Source organism: Acomys minous, assembly GCF_964271855.1.
Source record: "Acomys minous genome assembly, chromosome: 1".
Taxonomy (NCBI): domain Eukaryota; kingdom Metazoa; phylum Chordata; class Mammalia; order Rodentia; family Muridae; genus Acomys; species Acomys minous.
The window spans coordinates 58922484-58945194 of NC_140483.1; the positions used below are offsets into that span (position 1 = coordinate 58922484).

A 22711-nucleotide genomic window follows, 5' to 3' on the forward strand; every position below is an offset into this window, starting at 1 on the left:
GGAGCAAATTTTATAACCTTTGCCTGCTGTTTTGCTTTGTTTTGGTGTCTGTCTGTCTCTGTGTGTGGGGTGTGTGTGTGTGTGTGTGTGTGTGTGTGTGTGTGTGTGTGTGTGTGTGTGTGTGTACTCTTTGAGGCAGAGTCTCGCTCTGGAGCCCAGGATTTGCTCTACAGCACAAACTGACTTTAAACTTGTAGCAACCCTCCAGGTTGAGCCTCCCATATCCTGGGACTACAGGGAAAAGTCACCACATGCAACTTCCTTTGCCTGAACTTAACCCAAACCATCTGGGCAACTTGTTCAATACCTTCAGATCTAGTACCCTGGATCCCAGCCCCTCCCTATTCTCTAAAATACTCTGAATCTGATGGCAGGAATTTGCAACTTGAGAGAAAGAAGTGATCCGAAACGAATGCACAAGTGCGTACCTGCTTCAGAGCTCTAATTCCCATGGGCCTCTGGGGCTTAGGGGTGGAGTCTTCCTGTGGCTGACATCTCTCTGATGGGTTTCACCAGACTACTCAGAGAGTGGACAGTTTAATTGTGCTTCCTGCTGACAGTGAGGGGAGCAGGAGGCCAGTGCCTGAAGCCAAGCTTTGGCCCTTTACGAGCGGAGAGTGTGGTGATACTGGTGACAGAGTTCATTTCCAGTGTAGAGCCTCCAAAGTGCGTTTGTCAAACTGTGAACTCTGGGGTATCTCCACAGTGGAGGATGCTCAGAAACTCCTCATCTGTTTGGCTCGTGCATTCTAGTGTGCCTTTCAGTGGAGGAAGCTTCTTTGCTGGCAGCTGTGAAATGGATTCAGTATCTCTCAGACCATCCTAGGAGAGGTGAAAAAACCACCACAGGAGTGCTAGTGGTCATACAGTCCGGGGGTCTTGAAATAATTCAGTCTCGGGGTCCTGATTGGGTTCATTTTCTCTGCTAGTTAAAGGAATTAAAAGGCAGAAAAGTCTGAAGGTCTACAGGCCGCAGCAGAGAAATCTCAAGCACCGCAGACAGAACCGACAGTTGAAAAGGCATTTATTGGGGGTGAGGAAGCATGTAAGTGCAACAGACACACAGAGAACAATTCACAAACCCTGCCACTTCTCTCCTGGAGCGGGGGATTGAAAGACTCTGAGGAGTCTTCCTCCCCTCATATAGTGTTGGCTATATACGGTGGTTGATTGGCCCCAAACTGTTGTGTGACAAGCCCTGAGCGGGCCTTGAACTTGTTGATCCACTCCCTCAGCAGACAATCTGCTGGCGGGAGATGGAAGCCTACCAGGCCTTTGATTTAAGTGGTCAGGCTTTTGTCTCTGGTCAGGAGGGTGAGGAAGAAGCTGGCATCTTGGTGCTTTGCTCCCTTTATTAGCTAGCTGCGGCTTCTCTCCCTACCTGCCTGCCTGCCAGAGAGTTTGTCTAACTCCGAGTCTGTCAGCAGCATGCGGTGAGAAGCGTTTATACCGAATTACCTGGGGTCCATGGACTCTCTTAGAGGTTCTTGACGTTTGCGCCCCACTGAGCTCAGACAAATATCAACACTAGTTAGTGATTAAAGAGAGCAAATGGACGGAAATGACTGTGCAACTTCTCACACAGGAATCTCAAGGAGAGAAGCAAGCAACCTCATGAAACTCTAAGTAGGAAAAAGACCTGGCCAGAAGACAAGATCGCTGTCAGGTCTGGAAATGACAGGCTCAGCTGCGCTGGGCTGCTGGAGGATCTTGGGAGGGTACTGTCGGCATTCCTCGGGAAGCCATGTAAGTGTTTCTGTCCACCAGAGAGAGGTCCCTACCTACCTCCCCTTCCCCTGGAGGATCAGAGAGCCCTATTGAGCTGTAACTATGGCGCTTACCAAAGCCCATGCTAGCCCCAGGCTCCTTAGCCCTATTCACACTGACTTGTTATGCATTTCAAAGTCAATGTTAGCCTCCTGGCCCTTCTCACCTCCTGACTCCTCCTCCACTGGGCTAGCTGGCAGGCTGCTGCTGTGCACATGCTCCTCTCTTCCTCATAACTGTCCTGTATACAAGGGCAAAGTTTTCCCTTACCCCAAGCCCAAGCATGCTAGTTTCACTATTCTCTTTTGCTCTTCCCTGCTGCCCTGCTTCTCGAGCTCTGGCATGTCCAGTCTGTTCCTCTCTCTCCCTCTCCCTCCCTCCCTGCCTCTCTCCCTCCTGCCTCTCTCTCTCTCTCTCTCTCTCTCTCTCTCTCTCTCTCTCTCTCTCCCTCCCATTTACCTTCCCCAGTCATGAAGTGGTCATTTCAGTGGTTTTTTTTTTTACTGTGTCCTTGAATACAGCTATCAATAAATACAAACAAGATGCCAGAACAAAATAGTAGTGCTCAAGGACAGAGGCTGCAGGTGGGCCATGTCTCCTTGTTTGCCTTTTCCTTGGAAGTATGAGATGTTTCCTCTGAATGTCGGTTTCCCCATCCATAACATGGGAACGGCCATAATGGCCTTAGAGACGTGGCATCTAATGCACATAGAACGAGGCTGTGTAAGCAGAAAGAGGAGTGTTGGAGAGCTGTGCCCAGCTGCTTCACTTTCCGAAAATCAATGACATCTCTCAGTCCTGGAACGGAAGTGCCTCTGATTCTAGCCTGGTAAGGAAGGGTTCCCTGCCCCTCACTTCAGTAGGCGGCGGGAGCATGGTGCTAGTGAAGTTGACCTGCTCTATGGGGTTTGTGTCTGGCCCTTTAAGCATGGCCCACCCATTCATGTTGGTCCGTTGGGCCATAAAGGACCTCCTTCCGTCTGCTGGCATCTGCTCAGATCTTATTTATTCCTGCCTCTCTCTGAACTCCAGGGCCAGAAACTGATCTCCTGCAGCTCCTCCTGGTGGATCTCAGCTTCCTCTGAAACACCTCTCCTTCTGGAAGCTTTCCTGGCTCCATCATCACCTTACCGCAGAGACCCATCCCTTCCTGTTCCCCTCTCCTAGTAAGATGGGCAGTCCGACAGGACACCACAGCTGCTCAGTTGAGGACAAAGAGCATCCAAGCAGTTCAGAGGAGGGAGAGGTTCCTACAAGGGGCAGCAGCAAGTTCCTGAGGAGACAGGTCTGATCTTTCAGGTCAGATCTATATGTATATACTGTCTTGTGGAGTCTCCTGGCTTAATGCGGGCACTGCAAATTATGGTTGAAGGCCAAAGGCAGCTCTCTATTTCTGTGAAAGTTTTGCTGGACTGTAGACTAGCCAGTGGCTTGTGTACCCTCTCTGGCTACAGAGGTGGAGCTGAGCGACTGCCTCAGAAGCTTCTGAGTTGCCAAGTCTAAGATATTTGCTGTGTGGCCCTTGGAAGAAAAAGTGACCCTGTCTTGGCTTAATGGATTAGCTTCCCCCAATGAATCATCTAAGGAGATGCAGTTCCAGGAGATTGCTTTGCTAAGCATAATAGTCCAGCGCACATCACATCTCTGCTCTCAGTTATTCACCATTTTCCTCTGGATGATTAATGCTTTGAGAAGCCCTGAATTTAAGAGTCTGTTAGTTATGCCAGCCAGTGATGGGGCACATGTTTAATCCCAGCACTCAGGAGGCAGAGGCAGAGGCAGAGGCAGAGGCAGAGGCAGAGGCAGAGGCAGAGGCAGAGGCAGAGGCAGGTGGATCTCTATGAGTTCGAGGCCAGGCTGGTCTACAGAGTGAGTTCCTGGAAGCCAAAGCTACACAGAGAAACCCTGTCTTGAAAAGACAAGACAAGACAAACCAAACCAAAGAGAAAAAAAAAGATTAACCTACAATTTCCCAAACTTCTTTGAGCTACAGTTTAATTTTCTCTGACTACCTTTTAATATCCCAAAAAGCCGATGTCTTACGGAGATTCCTGGTAAAGGCCAATTGGTTAGGCAGACCAAACAGCTGGAACTTTTGACTGATTTCAGTCATCAGTAAACTAAGTGGTCTTGGCTGAATTATGTACTTGGCAGAACTGCTTGCTCATTGATGGAAGGTGGAAATAGTGGCTTCTCTGTCTCTCTTACTGGTTTCTCAGGCAGGCTGAGATAGTGGACCCTAAGTAGCCTGGAGTGATGGCTGTGGTGCAATGCAGCTTTGACAAGCTTTGCTTTGCTGATGTTGCAGTGGTGAGGTGGAAAGACACTAGGCCAAGGCCTTACACTCTCCAGTCTCACTCTGATTTCACTAGCTTGGTACCTGAGTGACTTCAAACAAGTGACTTCTTTCACTGGGCCTCAGATTCCTTCTACATGAGCGGCTTTCAGCCTTCCTAAGGCCGTAACCTTCTAATACAGTTCCTCATGTTGTGGTGACCCCTAGCCATAAAATTATCTTCATCACTACTTCATAATTGCAATTTTGCTATTGTTACGAATTGTAATATAAATATCTGATATGCAGAATATCTGATGTGTGACCCTTGTGAAAGGTTCATTGGACACCCCAAAGAGGTCAGGACCCACAGGTTGAGAATCACTGTTCTGGATTAAGCATCTATAGCTCAGAAGTTCTGTGTTTCCACCTGGCTAGATGCATTTGATCTGCCAACTTATCTAAGAAATGTCTCTCATAGGCCCCTCACTGCTCTTGGCTTTCCTGGTATAGTATCTGGGGTCACAATCAGATATGAAGAGGGATTTCTAAAGGACTTAGATGCCCCTGACAGCTTAGAGGGCAAGATCAAGCCTTCTAGAAATGCCAATGTTACAGATCTTAAATTGGTATTGGGACTTTTCTTTTCCCCACATCATTTGTTGCTCAATGCCTGTATTGCCCACGCACAGATAACAGCTCACTTGCAAACATATCTGACAAAGAGAAAGACCAGATGGGGCTCCTGAAAAGATGGTACGGTCAGCAGAGGGCAAAATTCCCCAACAAATATGGGTTTTCATAAAACAGACTCTACATAAAATTCTTCTCATTTGTCTCGTTTTCCACTCCTAAGCCGTTTCCAGATTTGTCTACAGTCTTTGATATCAAAGATTTATAAACAGTGGAACAAGAGGAGATTGAGGATGAGAACCTAGTGAAAAGTACCCTCTCCTTCCATCATTTAGGAAAATCCCAGAAAATCTTGACCCAGCCAAAAGATCTACAGTATAGTGAGGACAGGGTCAAATGGGGAGATACCATGTGAAGAGTAGGTATTCTCCCCGATCCACTGACACGGTCATCTAGTGAACTCTCAAACAAAAGGGATGGAGACCCTAGGGGATTCAGACCTCTTGTCCAGGCAGATCCCTAGTGTCCACCAAGTTCATGCCATCCACAGCCAAACAGTCACGAGTGTTTAATTTGCTGGAGTCCCACTGGAGATGTAGTGAAATGGGTAAAGCACAATTACTGCCCTTAAGCTCTGGCTGTGCTTGCTCAGGTGAGCCTGGTATATGAGGATACTATTGAGTGTGAGCAGCAGGCTTAGTACTAACAGGCACAGATAAGGAGGGGGACTCAGGGAGGCAGTGGTGACAGCACAGAGCTTCTCATTTTCCACACTGCCAAGAACGGAGATTCTGTATTCTCTCTTCTCCCCCCTCTCTCTGAAAGAAAAACTTGTAAGGGGCAGCAGACTAGGCAGTTAAAAGACAGCTAGACCATGACCCCTTTCTGGAAGCTTTTTTTTTTTAGTCATTGTACTGTCACCTTTAGCTATGGAGAATGCCTGGCCCTCTGAGGCCTAAGTTGCTAGGCCCCTGTGGCCCCAGGTGGAGGCTGAACTCAGTTAGCTAGTCGCCATGTGGGCGAAGGAAAGTGAGAAGATGCTGAAGAAGCCAGGGAACTGTTTGGTCTTGGTCCTCCTTCCATGGTGACTGAGCTGTTTATCTTCCCATCCTCAGGGTCCTGGGTCCTCCAGGACAGTCAGGCTGGCTTGAGTAGGAGGAAGGTCATCCTGCCACAAGTTTGTCCTCACATCAGGGAGCTTGTCTGGTAGGAAATGTGTCATTTGAATTAGAGTGATTCTTGGTACCCTTTCTGCCTCCTGAGCTGCAGAGACACAGAAAAAGCTGTGAATATTCTGGGGGTGGACATACACACTGATTTGGCTCCCCTAAGAACCCAAGGCAAACTTCTGGGAAATTCCCAAGATGGAAGTCCAGTAGCTGGACCTTGGGACCATAATAATTGGTCCAGAAGAGTTGATTCCTGGCCCTGAGAACCATAGCCTCTCCTATTGGCTCCCAGAAAGCCGCAATCTCTTCTCACCAAGACTGCACACCATGGCACACTCACACTGGGAGTCTGCATCCCTGGCACGTTACTCTGAGAATAACGCAAGCTGTGCAGAAGGGTACCCATGCAGCCTTTGGCCGCAGGGCTTGTCTGTTCTCCTATGCCAGGGTTGCCAGTGTGGTTCCATGCCTACGGTTAATAGTTTTTTGCCATTCTCCAAATCTCCTTAAGCCAACAGATGCCACTGAGGCAAAGGTGTAGAGAGAGTTTTAAGAAGCCACAACCAAGCATAGTTAGATGGTTCGGAGTGGAATGTATCTTTTCTACATCCAAAAGTGGGGCCACTTGGTCTTACCCTGACCCAGCCCTGGGGTATCAGGTGGAAAGAAAGAGCCATTTCTTTCCCTAGATTTGGGGGTTACTTAAGCTCAACTCACAGGTCCTCTCTCTCCAGACGCTCCTTTTCAGTAGGACCAGAGCTGCAAGCAGAACCAGGGCCAGCACGGTGAAGATTGGAGTCAGGATCCAAGAGTTGCTTTCTTCACCTGTGGAAGCACTGGGGGAGGGATGGGGGGCAGGGGAGAGGAAGGGGGAGGAGGAGAGGGAGGGGGAGGGGAAGGGGGAGGATGAGACAAGCACAGAATCCAGCAGGTCAGAATTAGATGGACTATTAAGACTATGACAGCCTACCTCTCTCATTTCACAGAGGGACAAGCTGAGTCCCAGGCTAATTGGTCACCCCTGTCCCTGTAGCTGGCTCCCAGCAGAGCTGTTTTCCTCAGCTCCTCAGGCCCCAGCCCTTTGCTGTTCTCCACCCTCCTGGGCATGGGCCACAATGTGCCATATTGAGAAAGAAGATGAATTGGAGCCAGGAAGTTGGCCTTGGCACTTGGCTCTGTCACAACTTTGCCTTGTGCCTTCAACAAGTTATTTACTTTCTCAGGAGTTTTGCTCCCCACTTTGAATGTAAAGTCCCGAGGGTCCCAGACTATTATTTAATTGTGTCATTTGGAATTTTGTTTGCAGCCCACTGGAAACCCTTCAGATAGCGTTGTCACAGCACAGGCTCTGAGGTGTGGAGGATGGTAGCTGAGGCTTAGATACCCCATCCTACCATTTACTAATTTGTAGCTACAAAGGGAAAGAGGGCAGCAGGAAAAAAAAAAAGGTCTGGCCAGGAAACAGGGCAGATGTGGGTCCCCAAGTCAGAGAAGGGACCCAAGGCTTACCTCTTCATGGATGACCCCTTGCCAGGGACCCACGTAGAGCCCACTGCTGAAAGCTGGCTTTGTGTGGAGGGGCTACGTTCTTCAGCAGTGTTTTCTAGGCTCCTGTCATTGCTTCCTCCCCCAGATGCCACCTCCATATGTGTAGTGTTCCAGGTCCATACACTTGGAGCAGGGGGTGACCCCTCCTCCGTGGAGGGCAGCATTTGTTGTTTAGAAACCTCTGTTCCCTCTTGTAGAATTTCCTGGGTCACATGTTCTGAGTGCAGGACCGGTGGTCTTGTGGCTCCCGTGGTCTTCCTGGGTGTGTCTGGAGACGTATTGGCCTCTGTTTCCTCCTGTGGCCCAGAAGCCTCTAGAGTTGTGCCTTTCTTCCTACCCTCATGAGCGCTAACACTAGTCGTTACTGAGTTTCTGGAGCCCCATATCCAAACGCCCTGTGTCGTACTGAATACACTTCTTGGTTTTTGAGCTGGACTCTCCAGAGTGGAGACTGTTGCCTTGATAGGGTCATCCTCTCTGCTGCTTATCCATGGAACCATTGTTGAAGTTTTTCTTAGGGTTTGCCTTCCATTGGCTGAAGAGGTAGTGTTGCTTATACCTATAGTTGGAGCTCTTGGGCTCCATCCTGAGCCTAGGTCTTCTAGACGCTGGGTGACTTCTGAGGTCCATCTGTTGGCTGCTACAGAGGCTGTTCCAGAGGCTGTGATGGGCTCAGTAGAAGCTGGAGCTGCCGCATAGGTGGTGTTGGAAGGACCTGTGTGTTGGGGGAAGAGAGAGAGAGGGAGGGAGGGAGGGAAAGAGAGAGAGGGAGAGAGAGAGAGAGGGAGAGAGAGAGAGAGAGAGAGAGAGAGAGAGAGAGAGAGAGAGAGAGAGAAGGATTTCTTTCTAAGCTAAATGTTTCTTAAGTAGGATGCACCTCACTAAGAGATGCGATGTGATCTTCTGCTAATAAGTCAGATAAAATTTGAAAAATGAACATCTCCACGTGCTTCTGCTCTTTTGCAAATATTCACATTTTATATTCTGATTTCCTTCCCTTGGGCTTGCATACTCCCTATCTGGCTACCCAGGAGCCTGTGGCACTACTCAGCAAAGGAGCAAAGGAGCCTCCGATTGCAGCAGACAGTTAGCTAGCCTGCAGCCTTCAAGGGATATATATACTCACCAGAGAGGTCAAATTCTGGATAGGTATTCTGCAGAGCAGCCTTTACGGGGCACCGCCCCTCCCCCCACCTCATGCCTCCGTGCCTCCAGAACAGAGACTTGGGGCTGTCAGATGGCTGCAGAGGGATCAGCAAGGGGTTGCTACAGAGAAGCCTGGGTGCAGACCTTCAGTCCTCCCAGGTAGTGCTCCATAGTGCTCCTTTCTCCTCAAGTCAGGAACCAGGGCAGTCACCTTGTCTGGCTCACAGCATTTTTGGATCTTGGCTCAAACATTCATTGTACAATATTCAAGGCAGGAAGTACTGGCCAGAGACCTTACGTGTATTCTGTTGGACACTTCTGAAGATGACTTATATCCAAACCAAAAGTCTGCCTCCTAGAGCCTTTCTCCTACTTCCCCTTTTATTGCCCAAGGCTTAAGGCTTTCTCGGGCTCTGGGCCTTCTCTTGTACCTATTTCTTTTGAACTTAGGCTTTACAGAAACTGGCCCATCAGCCATCAGCTGGCTCCTACCTGAGGACACAATCAGGTTCATGCTGAAGAAGAGCATGTCATTCCGGTCTCCTATGCCGCAGCGATAAAGTCCCGTATCATCCCGGGACAGCCGGGACAGCCTCACCAGGAACAAACCATTCTGTGGAAAGTCAGTGAGAGCCACACGCCCACGATAGTCACGGTGAGTATAGCGGTTGGTGGATGCGATGGTGTGGCAGACCCACAGCGGAGGCCGCAGGCGGCACCAGTATTTCCTTTGATGCCTGTTGACGGAGGAGGGGGCATAATGACAGTGGATGGTGACGGCTCCCCCAGTCTCTCCAGACACCAGCCTCGGGCCTCTCAAGGCATTTGCATCTGCAGGCAGAGAAAATAGCCAAAGGAGAGGGAGCAGTGAGGACAGTCACTATTAAGGGAGTTAGTTAGGAACCCTGAGTGCCAGAGACCGCAGCTGTAAAGGTGGCCCGTGGAGCTGAAGAGCGAGCGTAGCCACTGAGGAACTGTGGACACATAGTGTCCTTTCCTCTGAAGACAAGAGGCGTAGTCTACTCCACTTGGCTGGTGCAGCTTCTAGATCAATGGCTGACATTTTCCCATGCTCCCCACTTCTCTGTAGATCAGGACATTGAGCACACATGAACCACAGTGGGTATGAGAGCCCAGGTGAGAAGGATTGCAAACATACCTGCTTTGGCAATATTTAGGTGGACCTGAGTACGTAGAAGCCAGCACGAGGGGGACTTTAATTTGATAAGGCATAAGCAGAAACAAAGTTTATTGTTTCACTGACCTTTCACACTACGCCTGTGGACTTATCTGCTCTTTAGTGAGACACGAGGCACCACCTTGTGTATAGTAGATTTCACTGTCTCTCTTGGCACACACGGTCTAATCTAGTCCAGCCTAAAATTATGTATCTAGCCTGATGTGGTAATGGGCTGAAACTTGTGTCTCCTTTAGCTGAAGGCTTTTCCTTTGCTCCCACTAGCCTCGGAGACTGTCGTGGAGGGGATGTGCAGATTGGATCTCCTGTTTTGCTTTCTTCTGTGGCTTCCTGGACTGGCACAGGGAAGGGAGCTGTGGTGCATGACACCGCGCTTTTGTGCGTGGCTAATGTTCAAAGTAGCACTGCCCCTTACTCTCCCTCCCCACATGTCTGACTGAAGTTCCCTCCTGTGGGAACGGCTTCTTGTTTTGTTGGCTTTTTATAGCCACCAATAACAACCCTAGGACTTCCAGCTGTTTGTTCTTTGAGACTTACTTATTTTTATTAGTTTATGTGTATGATGGTTTTGTCTTCGTGCGTGCCTGTGCAGCACATGTGTGCTGGTGCTTGAAGAGGTGTTTCGCCTCCGTGTGGGTGCTGGGAACGGAACCAGGGTCTTTTGCAATAACAAGTGCTCTTAACCACTGAGCCGGCTCTCCAGCCCTGCTTCTAGCTTTTTGCACCTCTTTTTGTGGCCCACAGTTCCCTCTCTTGGCGCAGGCCGTGACTTGGGTCGGAGGATGAACCCTTTGTCCTTCTGTCTAAAGAAACATGGAATATAGTGAGAAATTTGTTCGGTCACTCTAGTCATTCCTTCCCTCACACGGTTTAGCGTGAGAGAAAGTGGCCCATTGGTCCAAAACACTTCTTACACTAAACTCTTCAGCCTTCCGAGGGTTTTTGCCCTCCTCCCCACTTCCCTTAGAGGCCAGGACAGCTGCCTGTTGGGCTATGGTTGAAACCAGCTCTGTAATTTCTTCCTACAGACTTCCAAAGTCCCGGCTGACCGTTTTGGTTTGGGGTGTAAGTACCCGGTAGCTTGCTCTTTGTTTTTAGGACGTCTGAACCCAAGAAAGTTGTGACCAGTACCCCTTTATCAGGATCAGTTGAAGAATGTACGGACCCCGGTACGAAAGGAAGACTCAAGACACCTTGTCCAAATTCGTATGTTTCGAGATGAGGTTGAGCATAACAGCACATGCTGCGAGCTCATCACGAGGCCGAGGCAGGAAAAGGGTTGAGTTAGTGCCAGCGTCAGCTACATAGTGTGATCTGCCTCAAACACAGACAATACCCAACTCACAGGGGTACAAACCGGCATGTCTAGACATCAGCACCTGGTTTAACCAAGCTACCTGGGTAGAGGTAGTGGAAACCACCAAACAAGCCATTTCCTCTCTCTCTCACACCCTACAGCATCAGATGAATGAACAGGGACTGATGCTTAACTGTCAGTATCCCGTAGGCCAATGAAGTGGCCTAAGGTCCATCCTTATGAACCGAACCACTCTCCCCTCCCCAGGGTGCTGGCACCAAGGAACACTGAGGTGGCTACGGAGGCTGGGGGGCTCCCAGCTCTCCTTCTTCCCACAGCATGGAGATAGAAAGAACACCAAAGAGGGAACTCAGAACTTGGTGCAGCTGTGTCAGAACCTCACCCCCCAAAATGTAAGCGCTCCGCTGGGGCAGCCCAATGCCAAATCTCTTCTACAGGTTTGAACTGAACTTGTATCAGTGCAGCTCTATGGGCAGGGTGGGGGGTTGGCGGGGGGACTTAAAAACCATCCCATCAAATAATAAACATCAAGCTGGCATTTTAAAAAAATCTGGTGTACTCTTATCACACTATTCGCTTTTGTCTGTTACTGTTAGTTTAAACATCATTTTAAAGAATTTGTTTTACTTTTTAGTTATAAAATATTCTCTGTGTATGTGATAATATAAAATAGTCTTGCTTAGTTTGTACATTACTCAGTTGGATTTTTAATGGTTTTCTGTATGTTTCTCCACTCATTTTACTAACTGGCATTCTTTAATCTTGTTCCCACACACAACTCGCATGCTCTTTTTCCTTCCTACCTCTTTTTCTTCTTTGTCTCTTTCTTATCCCTCCTCTTTAATATTTCTTAGGTGTAACGTTCCAGAACTTTAACAAACTCTTGAATCTGTTCACTCTAACAGCATCCCAACTTTTTCCTTCCCAGCTACTTTCCACCTTGTTCTTTTCAATGTTGATCTATTAATAAAAAGAATTTCTATCCTCATCCACCCCCATTTCCTCTGACTCCTAATCGTAATAACTAAATCCGACAAACACCTTGTTCATTTCTCTTTCAACAGCTGCTGACGTCATTGGCCGCTGTTGTTACCGACCTGGTGTGATGTTTGTGTGGTAGACAAACGTAGTTTCCGTGGCTGTTTCCACAATCAATACAGAGGCTGAGGCTGGCATCTTGAGTTCCTGAATTGAGGAACTACTTCTGAATTTTGCACCTCAACTCTACCACAACCTAGCCCCATCTGCACATGGCAAATACTTCAACCAAAAGAATACTATGAATAAAAAAAAAATCCAAGGGATGAAATAGCCCCAGATATATGAATCTTAGTATAAGAAACATGAGAAATCAAGGCTGTATAACTCATCTAAAAATTACTAATCCCACAGTAATTGTCCAGTCAGAGTGAGCTAGATTAAATGCTACATAAATAATTCAAAGAATGTTTATATTAAAAGAAACTAAAGGAAAAAAAAAAAGAACCCCTGAATGACTCTCATAAGAGCACAAAAAAGGTAAATTGAAGTAAGGAAGTCAATACAAGATAGAGAAGAGAATTCTATAAAGAAATAGAAGCACTGAGGAAAAACCAAACTGAAATGCAGGGATTGAAAAACATGACAGGGATGTGGAAGGTCTGTGGAAATCCTCATCACGGGAATTGGAAGGTCTGTGGAAATCCTCATGACAAGAATGGTCAGGAGACATGAGCTAGAGACACGGTGGGGCCCTCCACCAAAGGCAGGGGTGGTTAGTGCATGACTATCAGGGGTATTTACAGACATCTGGGACATCACAAAAGATTAAATTTAAGAATCACAGGCTTAGAAGAAGGAGAAGAATTTTACTTAAGGCACAGAAGACATTTTCAGCCAAATCAAAGCAGAAAATTTTGAACAATTAGAGAGATGCCAGTCTAGATATAGATACAGATTTAGGACACCAAACAGATGAGATAAAGAAGAACTCCCCTTGTCATATTGTAATTAAGCTACTAAATACACAGAACAAAGAAAATACATTGCAAATGCCCGAGAAGCATTCAGTCACATATAAACGCAGACCTACCAGCATAACAGATGTCTCCATAGGAACTTCAGAAGTCAGGAGAGCTTGTAATAATATATTTTCAAGTCTTGAAAGGTAACAACTGCCAACACAGACTGTGATGCTCAACAAAGTTATCCGTCAATGAAGGACAAGGAAAAATGTTCCACAATAAAAATATGCTAAAGGCAGCTTTATTACTAATAGCCAGAAATTGGAAACAACTTAGATGTCCCTCCAACAAAGAATGGATAAAGAAAACGTGGTACATTTACACAATGGAATACTACTCACCTATTAAAAATAAGGACATTATGAAACTTGCAAGCAAATGGATGGAACTAGAAAAGGTCCTCTTGAGTAACCCAGACCCAGAAGGAAACACATGGTATGTACTCATAAGTTGACATTAGCCATAAGGTACAAGATAACCATGCTATAATCCACAGACCCAAAGAAGATAAGTAACAAAAAAGGGCCCAAGGGAGGATGCTTAAATCTCACTCTGAAGGGGAAATAAAATAGACCTTAGAGGAAGATGGAGGGAGGGAACTGGGTGGGAAAGGGGATGGGGAGGGGAATAGAAGGGATCAAGTGTAGAGGGGACTGAAGGAGAAAGAACTGAGAAAGAGACTAACTGAAATGGGGAGACAGAGGGGGTGTACCTCTGGGATAAGCCAGAAACCCAGGACAAGAGAATCTCCCAGGAATCTATGAGGATGACCTTAGCTACGACTCCTAGCAGGAGGGGATGTGGACCCTGAAGTGGCCACCTCCTGTAACCAGGCAAGACTTCCATGGAGGGATGGTGACACTAATCCAGGCATAAAACGTTCAACCCAAAAGTTATCCTGCCTATAAGAGGTGTAGGGATAAAGATGGAATGGAAATTGACCAACTGGCCAACCAATGACTGGCCCAGCATGAGACCTAGGCCATGAGAGAGAGCCAACCCCTGACACTATTAATGATATGCTGCTCTGCTTTCAGACAGGAGACTAGCACAACTGCCCTCTGAGAGGCTTCACTCAGCATCTGATGGAAACCGATACTGAGACCCACAGCCAAACATTAGGTGAAGCTTGAGGGATCTTGTGGAAGAGTAGGAGGAAGAATCAAAGGAGCCAGAGAGGTCAAGGACACCACAAGAAAACCTGCAGAATCAACTAACCTGGGGCCATACGAGGCTCACAGAATCTGAACCACCAAAGAACATGCATGGGATGGACCTAGCTCCCTACATATATGTAACAGATGTGCAGCTTGGTTCTCATGTGAGTCCCCTAACAATTAGAGCAGGGGCTGTCCCTGACTCTGTGGTCTGCCTTTGAATCCCTTTCCCCTAACTGCCCTGCCTTGTCTAGCCTCAACAGGAGAAGATCCAGCTAGTTCTACCTCAGCTTGATATACCAAGGCGGGCTGATATCCACGGGAGGCCTCCTTTTTCTGAGGAGAAAGGGAGGATAGAATGGGGGGGGAGGGGAGGGGAGAGCCAAGGACTAGGAGGATAGGAGGTAGGGGAAGCTGTAATCAGGATGTAAAGTAAATAAATTAATTAAAAAAGATAATGAAATTTAGATAACTATATTTGGTAAATTCAATAACAGATGGAATCAAATATTTACTTGGAACTTGTGATGATAAAATAGGAAGTCTAAGTACTATAGTTAGGTATGAATTGAATCCATAACCAGAAAACTATCCTGCAAATACATTTTCTGTGTTCATAACATTGTATCAATAAACTTTATCTGATATATGAATAAATTTTATTTGATATATGAAGAGAAAAATTGGAATTATTAGTAGATGTCTTAAGTGTCCCTAAACTGTTGTAACTCAATAAAATGATAGTTATAACAAAAATATTCAAAGTTCATATGTGCATATCATTATTATTATCATGTCTATATTGCTGTTAATAAACAATTTGAAGATACCACTGCTCTGGGCATTCCTCTCACCGGTCTCCTCAGGTCATGTAGAAGGACAAATGTGTAGAAGTTATATATGCTGTTTTCAAGGAATATATTAGATTTTGCTTTGAGAAGGACTATTGATATAATTCTAATGAATGTTTTTGACACACCTAAAACAAAAAAAGATAAAAAAAATATGCTAAAGGAATTCATGACTGCTAATTCAACTTAATAGAAGATGCTCTTCAGATGGAAGAGAAAGCTAAGTGAGGCCCCAGGAAAGAACAAAGTACTCTTGAAAAATAATAGTTAAGCAAGAGAGGAATACGAAAAACAACCAAGGGCAACAAATTCAACTGAGTTTGACAGGAATTAGGGAGCAACTCTCCATTTTCCATAGAAGATGGATTAAGACTATCTTAGTATAGGGAGAGGATGGAAAAGGGTGTTGGAAGGTCTTGGAAACAAGCAAGTGCCGCTTTCTAACATTATCAAAAGGATACAGGAGGCCATGTCATGATGATTGAGGGAGAAGTCCTCAAGAGGAGACTTCAGTTCTGAGCATACACAGAACATGGGTGCCCCAGTTTCATAAAGCAAATATGCTATATGTAAAGACATAGATTTGACTCTAGCACATAAGAGTAGATGACATCAATACCCTAAATAACAGGTGGTCACCCTAACCAAAACAAACAAACAAACAAACAACAACCAAAAAACAAAAACAAAAACAACCCCCAAACCCAAAACAACCAAACAAAAAAACTGAGAGAAACATCTGAGCTAGATGAGGTCAGAGGTCAAATGGGTCAGTGGATCTGGCAGATAGCAGTAGAACATTGCATCCAAACATGGCAGAGTCCACATTCTTCTCAGCTGCCCAGTGTTACAATGTTAGTGTACAAAGCAAATCCTAACAATATAGGAAAATTGAAATAAGTTCTTGTATTCTTTATGAATAAAATAGAATAAGCTAACATCCAACAGCCAAACAACCACAAAATAGACACAAGTTCTTGGAAATTAGAGGACACATCATTGAATGATGAATGGATCGTAGAAATAGAAATAAGGGGCCTGAGAGATGGCTCAGCAGTTAAGGGCACTGACTGTTTCTCCAGAGGTCCTGAGTTCAATTCCCAGCAACCAAATGGTGGCTCACAACCATCTGTAATGTGATCTGATGCCCTTTTCTGGCCTGCAGGTGTATGTGCAGGCAGAGCACTGTATACATAATAATAAATAAATCTTAAAAAAAAAGAAATAGAAATAAAAAAGAATGTAAAACAAAATTTGTTTTTTGAAAAGATAAACAAGATTAACAAACTGTTAGTCAAATTATCAAAAAGAAAGAGACCAAATTAATAAAGCTAGAAATGAAAAGGAAAGTGTTACAAAACATACTAATGAAATATACGTTATTAGTACATACCTTAAAAGCATACTTAATTGGAATCCAAAAGCACACTTAATTGTAATCCAAAAGAAATGAATAAATGTCTAGATTCACATGAATGACTTATCAAAAATTAAACCAAAAGGAGGAATTGGAGAGATGGATCAGTGGTTTAGAGCACTGATTGCTCTGTCAAAGGACCCGGGTTCAAATCCCAGGACCCACATGGCAGCTCACAGCTGTTTGTAACTCCAATTCCAAGGGACCCTCACACTGACATACATGCAGGCAAAACACAAATGCACATAAAATAAAAATACATAAATTATAAAAATTAAACCAATAGGAAATAAACAATCTAATATATCTATAACAGGCAGTGAGGTTGAAGAAGGGATAAAGAACCTACTACATAAATCTCTATGTAATTAGACCTAAGGCCTAATTACAGGACAGTAGCAACCATAAATGTTTTGTATCAATACCACTGAAGGATTAATTAAACAACATACTCCAAGCCACATCATAAAGGTTACTGTATTACATTTTATCATTAAAAGACAAGAAAATAATTTTTTTAAAGACAAAGATAGTAATCATCATTAAAATTATTATTGCTAAAATGTTCACACCCTAGATCTAAGAATTCTTGTGTTCTAGAGTCAGCACTTTAGATAGTCTGCCTTTGCTGATTGAGGATCTTTGATTGACTCTTGCGAGACACACGATTTTTCATTAATACCAAGGTTAAGAACCAATACTTCAAGTGTTCGTGTGGTGAGTTACTAACTGTAGCTCTTGGCTTCCATAATAATGAAACGATTTGTTTATAAACTAGTCAACAGTGAGAATTAAAGAATGGGCTGGCATTTAGGATTAACTCACTTGAGAACCTTGTCATTAATTCTCTGATTCTTGGTGTGTGTGTGTGTGTGTGTGTGTGTGTGTGTGTGTGTGTGTGTGTGTTGGGGTGTGTCCCACTCATCTCCATCACTGCCCAGTGGTAGTATATTGCTATGACTTCCACTGCAGGCAGTGGTGGAGTTGGGAGTGATGCAGCTGAGGCAGGCTTTATAGGAATAGGACTTGGTTTGACAAAGGGGATCTGTGGCCAGACAGAGGAAGAGGAGGGGCTGTACCTATAAAGGAGTTCTTCCAGCAGCAAGGGGGTGTGGACGCCGTGTCTGTTTCCATAGTGTAGATATGGGTCCCAGAATGGGGAGAGCGAGCCTGCAGCCATCTGGAATGGGGTCCTCTGTGTAGAGGGGTCATGGACGAACCTGGGTGAAGAGAGAAGCTGAGCCACCAGGGGCCACCAAATGCCCACAATGCCATTCTCAGAAGCGTGAAGTCAGCTCCAATCCCTGCCCCCAACACCGCCTGGGGTAAGAGAGCAATCCTCACTGGGCTCCTGCTGTCTCTGAAGATACTGGATATTAAGTGGCACAGCAGAAGTGGGGCTGGGGGGGGGTTGAGGGGGGAGGACAGCCAGAGACTACACACCTCAATGTTCACAGAGCCTGTGGGCGTGTAGGGATGTGTCTCTGATGATTAAAGTACTGACCATGGAGCAATTGAGTTTAGAATACATGAGACATAAAGTAGACTGTTACCTATGTGAACATAAGGTCTTGGGCGATCTGAGGGGTGGTGACGTTAGAGTTCTACACCACACATCAGACAGCAGTGACTCTTGGTTCACTCTACTTGTTGATGAGCCAGACATGGCCAGTCAGTCCATTTTTAGTATCATCACAATACTTTCACTCATTAATGAATTCAATAATTTTTTTTATTTTTTTATTTTTGGTTTTTGGAGAAAGGGTCTCTCTGTGTAGCCTTGGCTGTCCTGGACTTGCTCTGTAGACCAGGCTGGCCTCGAACTCACAGCGATCCTCCTGCCTCTTCCTCCCAAGTTCTGGGATTAAAGGAGTATGCCACCACACCCGGCTCAATAATTATTTTTGTAAAACAACCTCCCTGGACTAGAGTCTAACTAATAGACACGATACACACTATGTTCTTCAATTATGATCATAATAAACTTTAGACATCACTGCACGGGGAAAGGATCATTTATTCTCTTGCCTAATCTCCACCGGGCCTGCCTCAGCACACCAGGTTACAGGCACTGTCAGGACTGGATTCTAATTGTCCTCAGTTATGTCCATATACTAAGCCCTTCATAAATATGCATTAAGTAAGTGAATAAGTGCATTCATTTAAAAAAAAAGTCATATAATTCCTCTGTATACTGACTTTCTCATGTGTAGGATAGGGGCGTCTCCATTTTTATGTTGCTAGTGCTGGGTCTGGCACTTGTAAAACCAGTGGAATCGAAGCCTGTAATATTTGTGTTTCGCATACCTGGGAACCTTGAAACACTCTGTAAACAGATAATTTTTAGTCATCCATGTCAATGAGAGCTGGGGTGGAAGTAGGGGCCTAGGTGGTGTGTGCGTGGGAGGGATTCCAAACAATGACTAGTTATTTTTGAGCTCGGCATTTACAGTCTCTGACGCTTCTCAGCTCCCGCCCCCACCCCCACGCCCGAGCCCAGATCCACAGGGCATTCTGTTTTGACTCCCAGGGAGAGAAGACACTGATCTGCCTGCTTGGTCCTAGCTCACTGCCGTATCTCCAGCGGTCTGTGAAGCCTGGCTCTGGCTTGTGTTTGTGGACTCACCACGGAGCAGGCAGAGTATGAGGAGGAGGAGTGATTTCCATCTTGTGCTCAGGCTGGTAACCTGCAACCACAGACAAGAGGCCAGAGGGAGGCATATGAGAAGCTAGAGTGAGGGGCGAGGGGGTGGGAGGATGGGGGTCTTGGGGGCTGGAGGGTATGGGGTTCGGAGGAGCGGGAAGGGAGGCTCAGGGCTGGGCACTCTTACTGTAGAATCTGTTCTCTCTGGCAGCTGGATAGTGCTATCTGATAGGTAGGGCCAGAGAACTGCCTGCCCTGGGTAGTGGGGCTCTCTGGAGCTGCAGGTGAGGTTACATGTCATTTACTCATGAGGGTTCTGTATTCAAAAGAGGCAAATCTACCCCGCCCCCCACCCCGTGAGGTTCCAGCCCCAGCATCCACTCCCCAGGGAGGAGCCCTGAACTGGCATGGGTAGTGCAGAGTGGAAAGAGTTTAGGAGCAAAGTTCGAACCGAACCCGCGAGGCTCAGAAAGGCCAGCCTAAGGCTTCTGACTTGTCTCTGGGGAAAGTCAGCAGTTCTGAGTAACCGATGGACACTGCGTGGGGTAGAGCATCCTTGGGATGCAGGATTTCCCTCCTCTGTCTCTTCTCGTTCTTGCCTCCTTCCAGAGGGGAGTTATTTCTTTCAGGGGGGTAACCTTTGGTTACACTGAGTTAAAACTAAAACCTTCACTCTGTTGACAGTAGGGTGCTGGTCTGTTTCTTCTCCATGGTCTCTGAAAGCCCTTTTGGACCCTCCCCATCGGCGTTTGACCTTTTCTAGTCTACATTCTCCTACTGGCCTTGGCAGCTCACTGAAAGGGGAGCCATGTCACATCTTTCTACTTTCCAGCTCTGAACCCAGATCTAAACAGAGTGTGAATCCTGTGGGCAGCTAGGAGGAACGAGCCCCGTGCTGTGTCAGGGAACCCCAAAGGGATGACTTCTCAGTGATTAAAAGGACTGAGATTGTACCTCAGACACATCTCAGTTCTCTGAGGATTTTCATGGGTGCTTGGCTGCAGTTCTCTGGACCCACACACAGGTGCCATTGTTTTGTTTTGTTTTTAATGTGAATTCGCACTTTACCAGTCTTAAGAACGAACAGTTGCGCCAACTTTAAGTAGGTGGCTTGGCACACAGGCAAGGAAGCCTCTACACACCCAACTATACCACAGAAAGCCACTGGCCAGTAGTGCAGGATCAAATCAGAGGAGAAAAGGCAATAGGAATGAGAAGACAGCAAGCAGGAGAAATCAAGAGCTCAAGGAACACAGGAGATAAAAGAAAGGGAAGGGAAGAAAGGAAAAAAGAAAAATAGCTCTAGGCTAGGCTCCTTTCACCTGTCACCTGGCTTGGGTCTCCTGAGCAAAGTCTACTAGAGCCTTTGGCTGCCCTACTTTCTTGGAGACCAGAGTGGCTGGTTTGAAAGGCTCAGCTTCCTTACATTTTTGAGCTCCATCCCCACCACAATTTAGTGTGTTTCCTCCCCTGAGCACCGTCAAGGGCAGCCCCTGCCCTTCCCTATCTTACCCCTGACCTCTCTAGGCTCTCCCAGGGTGTGGCTGCACCTAGTGCCCACTTTGATTAATATTCACCGAGTCCGTGTTTGCTGCGTGGCTGGCATTCTGCCAACCCCAGGCCACTGTTTCCAAAGCGTTGAGTCCCCATACAGCCCATATGAAGGCCAACAGGCTATGCTATCCAGATCTTCTGAAGCCCACTGGTGTTTCAGGGGCAGAGCTGCCTCCACGGGGCAATGAGGAAGCACAGTGTGTGTTAAAATAAAATGTCTCCTAGTTACTTCTCAGTCTTTATCATTCAGTGGCATGTCTCTAGTCCCCCTCTTTGGCAATGACCTTCGGGAATCTTTTCTGCAGGGCTTTGTTACCCTGCAACACAGAGTTTAGCATCCTGTGGCCCCTGAGTCCTGCCAGGAAGCACAGCCACCTCCCTTTCATCTTAGGCTGATGTGCCTGACTTCCATGCCCTCCCTTAGCATCTCTGAGTCTCACTTCTCTTCTATCTCCATCCCCATTCCCTGGAATGCTCTGGCACATGCAGAAGGAAGCGCACAGCATCACCACGCTTGGCTTTGCTGGATGGAGGCTGCTGGTGGACCCTGATGCTTATTCCCCTCCGCTGCAAAAGACTGGCTTTGCCTGGGTGGCTATGTGTTCTGCATCTGTGCTGGCTCTGTCTTACCCAGGTCTCAGACACAGTATACCTTGCTGCAGCCAAGAAGAGGGTAAAGCGAAGATATGTAGGAGCCCGAACTCCTGAGTCTTCTCTGGCCTTTGGAAGAGCCTACCTGTTCTAAGGAGGACCCCAGAACACAAGCCACACTTGCTGCTGCTGCTGCTGCTGCTGCTGCTGCTACCTACTACCTGTTCTTAGAGCAGGACCCAGATCTCCAGAAGAAAGCCATATTACCTTTTGCTCTCTGGGCTTAGGTGGGGTGTCTTGGTCCATGTTAGTCCCAAGCAAAATCAACTTGGACTTTTTCTTTTATCTAAGGAGATGCTGGTGTTTGTGGGGTGGGTGTCTTCTGGTGTCCTTTTCTGAATCTGGAGACTGAGAAGGCAGGATGATGTGTTAATAGCGGTGGGAGCGAGGTCTGGAAGACTGAGGCTTCAGAAAGGAAGCCATATGCCACTCACCTCTATGCCAGTTGTAACAGGGTCCCTTTGCTGGAGTTTTACTGGTGAAAGAAAGTCAGTTCTGGTCTCTTGTCCTCACTGTCACTTATTTCTTTGGAACCTTCTCCAGGGCTGGTGACAGTAGCTCCTCGGAAAGCAGATCGATCCCCACCTTTCCTTCTCTCATACCCCGTGCGAGGTACCAGACTTTTTAGGGTGCCCTATCTCAGCAGTCTACTTAGCATGAGTGATGTAACCACCTGATCAGGAAAGAAGGGGATTTCAGGGTTCAGGAGAGGAATTCCCCCCAAAATCTAGTCATCGGCTGCTGCCCTACTGCTGACCTGGACATTTCAGGTTCTGTGGAAAAGGCATTTGAGGGGTTTGGTTCGGTGACTTTAGCTTAAATTCATGGTGGGGTGTTTACTGATATGTGTCCTGAACAAAGAACAATAGAACTAATGAAATGGTCTTTTAAAGAAAGAGAACCAATGCAGCCTAAGCAGATGATTCACTTTAAAAAGCACCAGTATTTCCCCTTCGGAAACGGTCTGCGGAGGCTCTTTTCTTTGCAAATGACAATGTTCCTACGACTCTTGGTCTTGGATTGGCACAACCTAAGCACTCGAAACAAAGGGGCTCAAAAGAGGAAGAGTACGGCAGGCTGGGGCTAAGGACCCTTCACAGATAATGGGCCAAGTCAAAAGGCCCTTCTTCTTTAGAATGAACTCAGTTGGCGCTTTGCTACATACCATGAGCAACATGGGCTGTTGTAGAAATTACCCAAAGCTTCCCCAAGTGTGAGGACATTAAAGTAGACATGGGGTTCTTGGAATTTGGCTCCCTCCCTCTCTCTCTCTCTCTCTCTCTCTCTCTCTCTCTCTCTCTCTCTCTCTCTCTCTCTCTCCCTCTCCCTTTGTGTGTGTGTGTGTGTGTGTGTGTGTGTGTATACACATGTGTGCATGCA

The 22711-nt window shown here is 46.6% G+C and overlaps 1 protein-coding gene and 1 long non-coding RNA gene across 2 annotated transcripts; one reads left to right on the top strand and one right to left on the bottom strand.

The window, feature by feature from the left end:
* Positions 1 to 1013: 1013 nt before the first annotated feature.
* On the top strand, positions 1014 to 13365 carry LOC311595723. Its single transcript, XR_014778552.1, has 4 exons — positions 1014 to 1746; positions 8989 to 9193; positions 10765 to 11446; positions 12119 to 13365. It is a non-coding gene; the product is annotated as an uncharacterized lncRNA (long non-coding RNA).
* On the bottom strand, positions 2214 to 21834 carry FCAMR (Fc alpha and mu receptor). The gene is made up of 8 exons (XM_084778545.1): positions 21766 to 21834; positions 21539 to 21679; positions 19109 to 19169; positions 17562 to 17702; positions 9031 to 9369; positions 7354 to 8107; positions 6562 to 6680; positions 2214 to 5938 (listed from the first exon to the last, which is right to left on the bottom strand). Exons 2-8 carry the CDS (start codon positions 21575 to 21577, stop codon positions 5787 to 5789), a joined length of 1605 nt encoding a protein of 534 aa, XP_084634671.1. The 5' UTR covers positions 21578 to 21679; positions 21766 to 21834; the 3' UTR covers positions 2214 to 5786.
* Positions 21835 to 22711: the final 877 nt, after the last annotated feature.

Excerpts from the sequence above, each read along its gene's own strand:
- FCAMR (XM_084778545.1), bottom strand. The coding sequence starts at position 21,577 with ATGGACCAAGACACCCCACCTAAGCCCAGAGAGCAAAAG. Across the intron at positions 17,703-19,108 it reads CATACTCTGCCTGCTCCGTG|GTTCGTCCATGACCCCTCTA; the intron begins GTGAGTCCACAA and ends CTCTTCACCCAG. Across the intron at positions 8,108-9,030 it reads GAACCTGATTGTGTCCTCAG|GTCCTTCCAACACCACCTAT; the intron begins GTAGGAGCCAGC and ends CCCAACACACAG.